This window comes from Thrips palmi, unplaced genomic scaffold (genome assembly GCF_012932325.1).
Source record: "Thrips palmi isolate BJ-2018 unplaced genomic scaffold, TpBJ-2018v1 HiC_scaffold_17, whole genome shotgun sequence".
Lineage (NCBI taxonomy): Eukaryota > Metazoa > Arthropoda > Insecta > Thysanoptera > Thripidae > Thrips > Thrips palmi.
In genome coordinates, this window is record NW_023144626.1 from 7,728,546 (window position 1) to 7,740,673 (window position 12,128).

General features: G+C 57.9%; 1 protein-coding gene across 3 annotated transcripts in view; it reads left to right on the forward strand.

Moving 5' to 3' along the window:
• LOC117643377 (matrix metalloproteinase-16) overlaps window positions 1–10,948 on the forward strand; it is a 36,344-nt gene extending 25,396 nt beyond the window's left edge. Inside the window, exons 3-10 of one of the 3 annotated variants that reach the window (XM_034382223.1) lie at window positions 846–953; window positions 3,571–3,876; window positions 3,966–4,114; window positions 5,459–5,627; window positions 5,914–6,195; window positions 6,349–6,530; window positions 6,714–7,029; window positions 9,762–10,948. In XM_034382223.1, coding sequence (XP_034238114.1) covers window positions 846–953; window positions 3,571–3,876; window positions 3,966–4,114; window positions 5,459–5,627; window positions 5,914–6,195; window positions 6,349–6,530; window positions 6,714–7,029; window positions 9,762–9,880 — 1,631 coding nt within the window. In that variant the 3' untranslated portion in view covers window positions 9,881–10,948. Of the gene's footprint in view, window positions 1–845; window positions 954–3,570; window positions 3,877–3,965; window positions 4,115–5,458; window positions 5,628–5,913; window positions 6,196–6,348; window positions 6,531–6,713; window positions 7,030–9,076; window positions 9,692–9,761 lie in introns of those variants that run through there. The other 2 variants (XM_034382224.1, XM_034382225.1) reach the window with 2 other exon arrangements.
• Window positions 10,949–12,128: the final 1,180 nt, after the last annotated feature.

Genomic DNA, 12,128 nt, shown 5'->3' on the forward strand with positions numbered 1-12,128 from the left:
TGCTAGCCGGTTTTCTTGTGGGTTGGAGGCGGAGGACTTTATCTATGTCTGACCCCTGCGGCGATACTCCGTGCGTGTGCCCCGACGACAATGCGAGCTGCGCTAACTGCGGTTGCGGACCTTGCGCGCGGAGTATCGACGGTGTGACGGCGTCGTTCGAGGAAGCCCAGCAGCCGAAATGAGAATGGGAATGATCGGCAGTCAAGTCAGCCGGCGGCGATAGGCGGGTTAATCACGATCCCGCGAACGGCGGCGGGGCGGGGCGGGGCGGGGCGGAACCAATGAACCGAAAACGCATCCATTCGCGGAAAACAAACCGGCAATTAGAGTAGATGACGGCGCTAGCGCTGCGGAATCGCCGTCGTGTCTCTCTCTGTCGCACTCGTGGGGCGTCCCGCGTCGGTGCGAGAGAGACAGAGCGACGAATCACCGCGCGGGCTGGCCGGGCTGGCCGTCACGGCACGGCCCGGCCGCACGACGCCGCGTGCGGAGCGCGAAGCGCGCGAAGCGTGACGCCGCGCCTTACAGCGTAGTGTACAGGATCCGAAAGCAATCGGACTCAAGTTTAGCTGTCGTTTTGCAGTGCTTTGCAGTGTTTTGCAGTGGCGCACAGAAGGCCAGAAGACCGGCGGAGGCGGCCAAAACTCTAGACGCTGAACTGGGCTTGTGACCCCACCAATGGATTCCTCGTTCGGAGAGCAATCTATTGGTGGGGTCACACGTTCGGTTCGAGTCGAACTAAGCGACACTAGAGCGCAAAACGCGTCTAGAATTTTGGCCGCCTCCACCGGTCTTCTGGCCCACTGTGGTGCCGCTTGTAACACCTTGATGCTTTCGGTCGACAGGCAACCTGGACACGCAGACGCTGCGTATGATGAGCATCCCCCGGTGTGGTGTCAAGGACAAGGTCGGCGTCGCCTCGGACCACCGCAGCAAGCGCTACGCCCTCCAAGGTAAGCCAGCCTCACAACCTACACTGTGTAGTACCCCAAGAACACGAAACGCTCACCGCTGACGTCACATTGTAGTCGAAATTTCGACCAAGTTTGACGTAATTTTGACTTTCTTCGACTGCTTTGTGAGTGTTTCGTGTTCTTTGGACAGTTTGGGCCCATGTAAGTTACTCACTGTTTGTCACTTGCACTGTTAAACCTCTGCCTCGGCTTGCCGACTCGTCCTCGTCGCGACGAGTCTCCACTGCGATTGCTAATGTTCTCGCTAAGCAGCATAATGGTCGGCTCGGCCCCCGCCGCCCCCGCCGCCCCCCACGAGGGCCGGGGAGCGAGTCTCACGGCTCTAATCCGCCCCCGGCCAGCAGACTGATTCCGCACCGTCGCTCTGTCTCTCTCGCACCTCTACCTAACGCCCCGCGAGTGCGAGAGAGACAGAGCGACGAAAGCATTGCTCGGAATCACCCCACTGGCTGCGGCGGCGGCGGTGCCACGCGCCTCAAAGTGCCATTGGATAAACGAATGGGAAAATGCCGCTTCCAGTGCACCTGACGACAAGGCGATCGAAATTTAGTTGACTCGCGACGTGCTGGCCGCAAAGTTGTTTGGCAGGCGGGTTGAATGAATTGTTAAAAATGCGGGCGGTCCGTCGACCCGTCCTGCGTGCGTCCCTCCCAGCAGACCGATTCCGAGTCGTGTTCGTCGCCCTGCCTCTGTCGCACCCATGGGACGGCCCGTACGGCTGCGAGAGAGGCAGAGCGACGAAAGCGGCTCTCGGAATCCGTCTGCAGGCCGAGTTTGGAGGAAGCGTCGGCCGGTCACGTCCAAGGCTGCGCACGCGTCGGCAACGCGCCAATATTTCGTCCGCCGCCGTTTCCTAGTCCGGGTCCACGCCGTGCACGCCGTGCACGCCGTCAGCGAGGAGACGCTCTCCGCGACGCACTGCTCGCGTGCCTGCAGTATGCACACTGTCTTGTCACGCGCGTGCCAGAGCTGCGCGCTCGTGCCAGTGTATGGTGTGCGCAACGTCATGCTGTGGGTCTTCATCGTGATACGATCAGAGAGCTTACATTCATTGATCCAAAGTGAAGATACCATTTTGTGGAGAAGAGTCACCGTCTCGGAAAGAGGAAACTTGCTTACAAACTAGTTACTGCGCTAACCTAGGTCGCCACCGCGAGCGTGCGGCGGCTCGGCGCGCGCAGCGCCATCTCGCGGCGACTCGCGGAACCTCGTCCGCGCGCGAGGCCAGTTTGAGCGGTGACACTGCATTATGACAGATTTGTGTCGTAAAGTACTGATAATCAGCTCAGTATTAGGACTGCACGGCATTTCTCAGTAGGAAATTGGGAGTGATGGCCGGTACACAGTGGGCCAGAAGACCGGTGGAGGCGGTCAAAATCGCAGACGTGTTTTGAGCTCCTGAGTCGCTAAATGGGACTCGAACCAAACGTGTGACCCAACCAATGGATTGCTCTCCGAACGAGGAATTAATTGGTCGGTGACACGTTCGGTTCGAGTCCCATTCAGCGGCTCTGGAGCTCAAAACGCGTCTAGAGGTTTGGCCGCCTCCGCTGGTCTTCTGGCCCACTGTGTGGCAGTGCATGGAGGGAGGCATCGAGGAGCGACGTCGCCGGGCGGTTCGGCGGCGACGAGGTTTACCACCGGCAACGCGCCTCGCTTGTCCGCACGCGAAACGCCAGCAAACGAAAATCGAGAAAACTGTGGACAAAAGATGAAAGCGGGAGGGGGTTGTTTTTGCAGCTGAGAGAAATGAAAATAAAACAAAATAAACGTCGAGCGAAGGCGCGTTCGTTAAGACTGAGAGGCCGGAGGGGGAAAACTCCATCGCCAACAGTACTAAACATTTTTTCAAACGAGCAATTTCACAAATTTTACGAAAATCCCGGGAATATTCAGGATCTATAGAGTTGTGTTCTTTTAAAATGAAGGGTCGCTACGTTTCTTTTACCCCCCTCGTCGAGCAGCGCGTAGCAATATCATGGCAATTGCCGAGCCCGAAATGGCGCACGATTGTGGTTTGGCCTCTTACCTTCAAGATGAAAATAAAAATGCAAAGGGTAGGCCGCTCGGTGGCCTGCCCTGCGTGGCGGGTCTGCCTACCCTCGCGTGGTCAGGCGCTCCCGCTGGGCTGGCTGTGCGACCCACAGTGGGCCAGAGGCGCCTGCTCCCTTCGCCTGCATCTCGGCGATGTTGGTCCAGCCAGACGGATTGCATTGCAACCAACAAAGTAGAGTATCATTGTCCGCTGGACGAGGGCGCGGGCGGCCCCGCTGCCCCGCCTCATGCACAGCGCCGCACAGCGCCCCGCCGGCCGGGCCCGGCCCGCTTCGAATCCCTGTGCTTTACGGCGGCCAGCTCGGGGCGAAGCGGGGCGGAGACAAGCGGCCGAACAATATCCTTCCATTTGAAATTTATCGCCGAGGGGATCGTCCTCGCTGGCACTCGCCGCCGCCACAACGCCGCCAACTGCGTCGCTTGTTTGCCCCGTTCTGCGAATAACAGTGTCTGCTTCACAGGCAGCCGCTGGCGCGTCGAGAACCTCACCTACAAGATCTCCAAGTGCCCCTTCCTGCGAATAACAGCCTCTGCTCCACAGGCAGCCGCTGGCGCGTCAAGAACCTCACCTACAAGATCTCCAAGTACCCCTCCCGGCTGCGCAAGCGCGACGTCGACGAGGAGATCAAGCAGGCCTTCAGCCTGTGGTCCGAGTACACGGACTTGACGTTCACGCCCAAGTCGAGCGGCTCGGTGCACATCGAGATCCGGTTCGAGCGCGGCGAGCACGGCGACGGCGACCCCTTCGACGGCCCCGGCGGCACCCTGGCGCACGCCTACTTCCCCGTCTACGGCGGCGACGCGCACTTCGACGACTCGGAGCGCTGGACCATCAACTCGTTCACCGGTAAGACGAGTTTTGGCCGCCTCCACCGGTCTTCCGGCAAATCCACTGTGCGAAGGCACGGACCGTCATGGCTTCTGTTTACATTGCAGGCACCAACCTGAAGCAGGTGGCGGCGCACGAGTTCGGCCACTCCCTGGGGCTGTCCCACTCGGACGTCCGGGACGCGCTCATGGCGCCCTTCTACCGCGGCTACGAGCCCAGCCTGTCGCTCGACTCGGACGACATCGAGGGCATCCAGGTGAGGGCCGAGGCATGGACTCAACAGTGTGGCGGACATTGGCTGGACACCGGCGGGAAAGGGGCCGATAAGCCAATAGAGGGTGGACGGGCGGGCAAGACGTGCTGCAGACCGATTCTGCGAGTCGTTTTCGTCTCTCTGTCTCCCTCGCACCTACAGGGCACGCCCCACGAGTGCGAGAGAGACAGAGAGACCAAAACTCTCCCCGCATCATCGCCACCGCAACGGTGCATCCTGACTCGCCGCCGGGAACAGCAGGGCGTCGTTCCTCTGTCTCTCTCGCACCCACGACGGACGCGCCATGCGTGCGAGCGAGACAGACTCTGTTTCGGAGCCCCGCGGAAACGCGCGGAAATTGGCAGCGGGAGCCAATAACAGTGTCCGGGCCGCGAGTGGTGAAACCGCCACCGCCGCCACCACCACCACCACCACCACCACCACCACCACCCTTTTTTGGGGCCGGCCCCAGGGCTGGCCCGCCAACGCCCCAACGCCCAGCTAATTTGGCCGTCAAACCAACCTAGGACTATGCGAATGTTTTCCTGTGTCTGTCCGTCCGTCCGTCTGTCCGTCCGTCACTGTCCGTCCGTCCGCCCGCCTTGGTCGCCGTGCATAGGCAGCGTCCGTGCTTGACTGAGCAATCTCGAGATGAGCTCACTGGAAGACTAATCACTGGCTTGTAGTGGCCGTCTCGAACTCTGGCCGCACCGTGCCGTGGCGTGCCGTGGCGTGTCGTGGCGCGCCGTGCCTAAACTCAACCGGAGTGGAGTCGCGATCGACCAGAGTCTCGGGAGGCGGCGGTGCGGCGCGGTGCGGCGCGAGGGAGCTTCGGGCCGCTTCCTTCCAAACTTTGCTGGCCGCGGCTAGAAGGCTAGAAGCTACTGTGCCTGGGACTAGACGCCAAGTGGAACACCACGCGAGGGTACACGGCCGGTACAGCACAGTCGTTGCGTCGCTCTGTCTCTGTCGCACTCGCGGCGCGTGCCCTGGCGGTGCGAGAGAGACAGAGCGACGGCAGCCCGTCCCTTGTGTCCGCTGGCTTACCCCAAAATAAAACAAGTCCCCGGATTTCGGACTGGCGCGCCATGGTGGAGCGCGACGCTCCGGTGCTTCGCCTTGGCCTCGCGCACGCCACCGAGATGGGGATGGGGACTCCCCGAGGGACTCGCCAATTCGAATCGTCCGATACACCGTAAGCCCGAGGAGAGCGATTCAGCGCAATGCTTCAACGCCCTGTGTCTCTCGCACAGCCGCCAGAATATAAGCACCCATCACACCCCCTGGATCCGCCCCCGCGCCACCTCTGAACACCGCTTCTCTTGTCTGACGTGAGATATGTCGCAGGCGCTGTACGGCAGGAAATCCCGGAACACGGATCGCGACAGCGACAGCGCGGGAACCTCGAACCGACACACCACCGAGCCGCCCTCCGAGGAGGACGCCGAGCTGTGCACCAGCGCCTCCGTGGACACCATGTTCAACTCGGCCGACGGCTCCACCTTCGCCTTCAAGGGTACGTGGCCACGACCACTTGGCGCCCAGTTGATTTGGTGCACTGTTGACTTGGTGCAGTGTTGATTTGGCGCACAGTGTGGCCAGAATCTAGACGGATTTAACCCTGGCTTGACCTCTGTTAGATGGGACTCAAAGCAAACACTTGGTACCAAAGGATTCCTTGCGCCAAGCCATGTAATAGTCAGTTTGGTTTTTGAGTCGAGGGCGTTTGAGGCACACCTTAGGACTGCCCGACCTCGCTGACGGCCTGCCTGACCTCGCTGACGGCCTGCTTCTCCTTGTAGGCCAGCACTACTGGAAGCTGACGGAGGAGAGCATCGCCCCCGGGTACCCACAGCGCATCTCCAAGAGCTGGCCGGGGCTGCCGGGTGACATCGACGCCGCCTTCACGTACGTCAAGAACGGCAAGACGTACTTCTTCAAGGGGTCGCAGTACTGGCGGTACACCGGCAAGAAGATGGACCCCAACTACCCCAAGCCCATCTCGGAAGGCTTCACCGGCATCCCCGACAACCTGGACGCCGCCTTCGTCTGGAGCGGAAACGGCAAGATCTACTTCTTCAAGCGTAAGTATGATCCCGTCCGGCTGATGACGGGAAGCAAATTGGACTCGAGTCCAATCCAATATCGATACATTGAACCCGAACCACACCCGCGCGGCCGAGGCCGGTTCCATACTGGCTGCCTGTCCCGATATTCACGTCGCTCTTCTCTCGCAGGTGACAAGTTCTGGCGGTTCGACCCCGCTCAGCGGCCCCCGGTCAAGAACACCTACCCCAAGCCCATCGCCAACTGGGAAGGCCTGCCCAACGACCTGGACGCCGCCCTGCAGTACACCAACGGCTTCACCTACTTCTTCAAGGGCGGCCAGTACTACCGCTTCAACGACAGAGCCTTTGCTGTGAGTGCACGACAATATGAAAACCAGAGAAATCCGTTGGGCGCCTATCTAAATACGCAGGAGAATATCATCTCTGCGTTTGACTCGGGGACCGTTGATCCTTCAAGAGTAGTCGTATGCACGAATGACGCGTACCACGACGCCTCAATTTTACCAGTGTGTTGACGACCATTTCCGTTGCAGGTGGACGTCGCCAACCCGCCGTTCCCCCGGCCCGCTGGATACTGGTGGTTCGGCTGCCGCTCGGCGACCAAAGGCACTATGGGTAATTTGCAGCTGGCGAACCAACCGCCCCGCTCGGAGCAGCAGGAGGTTCGCGACAAGGTGCTGTCCGCTCTCATCGCCGCCGACCCCAAGCCCGGCCCCGGCGAGGGGGCGGTGGCGGGGGCCGCGGTGGCGGGGGCCGCGGCGCAGGGGGCCGGCAGCGGCGAGGAGTACGGCGCGGACCCGTCCCCGCGCGGTGGTCCGGACTCCGTGGACGACCTGATCCTGGATGCAGGTAGGCGGAGGGCCACTGGCACGTGGTCGGGCTCTGGGGCAGACCACCAACAGGATGAACTAGCCGCGGCATGTCTTGCAACCTCGGTCCAGCATGAAAATTTCACACGTAGACGTGGTCTGCTTCCAGAGCCCTGCACGAACGCGTCCCGGCGTTATTCACTAAAACAACCACATTCCATTTTTTTAACGTAATTACTTTTAAAACATCAACTGACTAATTGATTAATGTGCCCCCGAATCGCTCGCCTCCCCTCACCGAATTGTAAATCAACTCTCCCGCCCCATACCGCCAGTAGATAGTGAATGAAGCATGCTAGTGCACTGTACAGTATCGGCATGTGGATATCCGCACTGTCTCCGTAGATCTGCCACTCAAATATTGTTTTCCAGTACGAATTTTGCAAGTAGGTGGCCGTCGTTGTACTGAGCGTGCCACTACGCTTAAGCGCATCAGGCGTTTCAACTTCTCTACTCTCGTCTGAAGTCTCCTCAATCTAGTAAGGTTTCGCCGAATCTTACCAGTAAAAGTACATAAAGAAACATAAGTAGTTTGACAGCAAGAAAACCAGTTGATTAATATAATGTTTTTGTTTAAATTTGATTGAACAAGCTAACGCCACGCGTGCTGCCTGGGTCCCTTCGCCACCTCAAGGGTCGCGAACAGAGCACGAGGCTTCTTGGGCGCACTCACGACGGGGCGTTACGGCACCGCGAGCAATTCAAAGAAAGGTTTAAAAAACAAAAACAACAAGCTTACTGCACTGTGAAAATTTGGATTGTCACTTGATGACAATTTCAAGGCTAATTTCCCTTGCAAGAATTGTCGTCAAACCTGATTAAAACATCGTTGTCACGGCCATGCAGTAATGATTGGAGGAGCTTCAATCAAAATGTCTTCCAAAATTTTGTAATAAAAAGACAACAATTTTTCACAGTGTGCCTCTTGTGCTGCCCAAGACGCCTCGGAAATCGCACACAGAAAGCGCGCTCGAATAGAAACTAGAAAGTAATTTAAGATTTTTCTTTTCTCACTTTCACCTCACGTGTGTACACTATTTTTCGTCAATCTTTTGCACTACTTTGGTTGCACCTTTTGCGCTTTAGTGGTCCCAGCGGCACAAGGTTCTCCTCTTCTGTTCCAGACGGCCTCTCATTTCGCTCCTTCATGCCGGGCTTGGCCTCGGTCTTCCGCGCGCTGTTTGGCGCCAAAACGGTACCGCCTGTTTGAGCGTGTGCCGCGCGAGCCTTTTTCTTTTCCTTAACCTTTTCTCAATCACGTTAACACTTACCTAGAGTAACAGTTGAATCACACCCATGCACGCTCTGCTGACGAAGCACGTTTCGAGTGTTTGATCACAATTCACTGGTATGATTCATTTGTTTGAGCTTTGAATGGCCATTAGTTTTTCGCCGCTACCAGACTACTTACCACTAATTTGAGACACGTTGTAGTACATGTGTGGTATCACGCCGTCGCCATAATCATGATCCTTTTTTTTTCAGTGTATTGTGGGATTTTGTGGCACCCTCTCTTCTTCTCTTTGCACTCTTTCTCGCACCCCTCGCCGGGGACGAAACGTGTTTGTTTCGCATGCAATTTGTTGTGACTGACTGCGGTGAAGTAGCAATATGGGTCTTGTACCGTTATTTATTGCATTCGTTGTTTTGGTGGGAGGTTTTGCACAGCGTGTGTGTTGGGGGTGTGGCTTTTCGTTTTTTTAAAGGGGCGGTTGTTATTACGTGTGTGTGCGTTGTTTGTGTGCGTGTGTGTGTTTTTGAGGGTGTTAGTGCGTTTGCGTGTTGGACTGAGTAGTTTGTAGGCGGTGTGTGGTTGACGCATGCATTCGGTGTCTCGTTGGACGGGTTCCTCCTCTTCGCCCCTATCCACCCCTTTCACTCTGGACGCACCCGGATTGGCCTCGTTGGAGGACTGTGTTTTTAAAACGGCGGTTCAAAAAATGTGCCCCGGCACGCCCCTCACGGGCACCGGCCTTCGGCCCTTCACCTGTCTCTTATCGGCCCCTCCTTGTCCACCTGATTTTCAGGACGATAGCGTTGGCTGAGCCCCGACGACGCCCCGCCACGCCCCACCTCGCCGTGGTCTGCGTCGAGAACGTGTCTAGGACGCCGTGGTCAAGGCTCCACGAGGCTGCGTTCGAGGATGTGTGATAAGTGTGTGTGTATGTGTGTGTGTGTGTGAGCATGTGTGAGTGTTCGTAATTGTTTGCCTGGTGAGAGTTTGGATGTGTTTGTGTGTGTCAGGGAGAGTGAGTGTTTGCGTGCATGTGTGTGTGTGACCATTTATTATGTAGTATTTTGTTACGACCCCCGTGAGGAGGGGCGAAGTATTAACGAATGGATGTTTTCTAGTGGGGAAATGTAGGGGATTTCAATGTAAATTATTCTCTGGGTTGTGTAAGTTCTCATTCCCGGTGCGCGCTTTCATGACTTACTTTAGTCGTCAGTCTGAGCTCGACGTTGTTATGTTTTTTTCGTTGTTTTGTTTTTTTCTTCGTTTTGGTACTTGTACGTCAAATGGTGCTTAAAAGGCCTTTCAATGAGCGGAAGGAGAAATCGGCGGGGGAGACAGGGAAAGGGGAACAAGATGCATGAGTCAGAGTGGCTTTTTTCCGGTGCGAGAGAGAGAGACAGCGAGAGAGCGAAAGAGTGAAAAAAGAGAGGGTGGCAGTGAGTGGGGGTGGGTTCCTGAGACAGATGTGTTGCTTGTAGCGGGGCCTTCCGGAGATGAACACGACCCCCATGACGAGGAGAGCGCGGCTGCGTCTGCGCGCGGTTCGGCGGCGGTGGCGGCGCTGGTCGCCGTCGCGGTCCTCTTGGCGGGGCGCTGAGGAGCCTGCCGCCCCAGTGAGGCAAACTCTCCAATCCGCGGCTCCGCGGTGCCTCCATCGACGGGCCGCACAACCGAGTCGTCATCTGACAGAGCAACGTATCTGCATGGGGGATCCCACGGTAGATACACTGTTTTGTACGGATGCCACACAATCTGCCTCTGATCTCGCCGAAGCGCGCTGTGCCGCTGTGCCGCGCCGCCCCCAGGACTCGTCCAGGACTCGTTCGGCAACGTGTTGCAGTGTAGGGTACATCACAAGCAAAGGCCCACGGAGGAGGCCTCCCAGTACTTACAGTCCAGGAACGCGAGACGCGCACTGCCCCAAGTCGCCACCCGTTCTGCTGCGTTACTCGGCTCGGCAGCTACTGAGGAGCTCTCTAAGCTTTCTCGACCAGATTCCCGCTCGCCTGCGAAGCGCACGCGCGGTTCTCAGTGTTGGGTCTCTAACTTGACTTTTAAGAAATAATAATTGTGACTGAATTTATGATTTACTGTAGCTGTCCGGACAGACACGTTTCTTGACCACTTTTCTGTAAGTTTTCGTTTTTAAAGGGGGAGGAAGGATTCTTCACCTGGTAACTTCTCTCCAAATTTTAATTTTGAAATGGAGCTCTGTCCGGTCCCGGGGACCAATATGCTCTTTACTTGGGTTTCTGCTTCAATCGGAGTCTGATTTTATTGGGCCGAAGACAATACATTAATGGGGTATTTCAGTGTTGTTTTTTTTAGCTAAGGAAACTTGGGGTGCTCGCCATGGTGCCCAACCCGCAGTTTTAGTGGCAGCATTTAGACCTAATTTAGGCAACTGTGTCAATGAGTGAGAAAATGAGCTGTCGTGTGAATGCGTGTGAGTCTGCGTAAGTCTTAAAGCGTCATTAATTAAGAAAGATGACTGTGATCCTGTACCTATTTGTTCAAGTTGCAATTGTGCGCAGCTCAAAAGTGTACATATATCATAACCGAATTGTACATTACAACTGTGACATTTAAATCGCTAGCTAATATGTATTTCTTCTTTCTTTGTGAGAAAGCAAGAAAACTAATAAAACGTTGGCAAGATGTCAAACCCTGGCTTCCATTTCAATGCCTTTCGGCCCCTCTGGAACACCTCATACATCACAGCAGACGATCCGAGACAAAAACAAACTCGGCGAATGGAAATAACAAGAAACCATTGTCGTAATCCATCAACGAGGTGAAACTGCTGCACTGGGAGAGGGCACACGCACTGGCCGCCCCGCCGCGCCCCACCACGCCCCGCCCGCCCCCCCCGCGGATCTGGGTCTGGGTCTGGAGCTGGCCAACCAAGCCAGGCTGGAGGCTGAGGCTGCTGGAGGCGACTGGGGGCCGGCGGAGGCTGCGGGGGCGTCGTAGGGCCGGAAGGGGGGCGGGGCGGGGTGGGGCGCCGAGGAGAGTGCTTCAGGCAAGGCCTGGGCTAGGGCCTGGGCTAGGGCCTGGGCTAGGGCCTGGGCTAGGATGACCGAGGGGGAGGGGGGCTGCAGCAGCACCCTTTGTAAATCGAAGACGGGGGTGGGGGAGGGGAGGTGCCCACAGGGGTACCGTCCACGGTCGGCGCCGGCTGAAGCCGGGGAGGCAGCACGGGGCGAGGGAGGCGGGGCGGGCGGGGCGGGCGGGGCGGGCGGTAGGGGTGGGGGAGGGCTGGTAGGGAGCCCGCATGGAAATGTACGCTGGGCCGCCGGGTTATCGATCCTCGGCGCCGAGGTGCGCATGCGCCAACCTGCCGTCCCTGGCCTGCCCTGCGCCGCCCTGCCCGTCCCTGCGCGGCCCTCCCGCCTGGCTCCCGCCTCCCGCTTCGAGCTTGGGGGTCGGGCGGTCGGGCGGTCGGGACTCTGTACCAGAGGAGTGGGAGTGCCAGGTCCCTCGTCGGCTTTGCTGGGCCGCCGCGACGCCGCGACCCGCCGCCCAGTTGAGACGCGGCGCTGCGCGGAGCAGTGGAGTGCAGACGGAGCAGGACAGAACGCAGCAGCACCGCCATGGCCGCCGAGGCCCTGGCCGAGGGGAGTGGTGCCACTCGGGCGGCACGCTGTGCGCGCTGTTAGTCCGTGGTCGCGACATGGTGGCCGCGCGGTCCGTCGCCAACCGCACGCCTTCGTCCACGCCGCGTTCCCCCAGTGTGTCGCGAGTGGCAGTGGACTGTCAGTGCTGATCGTCTCGACCAGAACACCACTTTTTCTACTAGGATACTAGGATAAGATTTATTTTTCTACGTGCGACTTTTTGTTTGA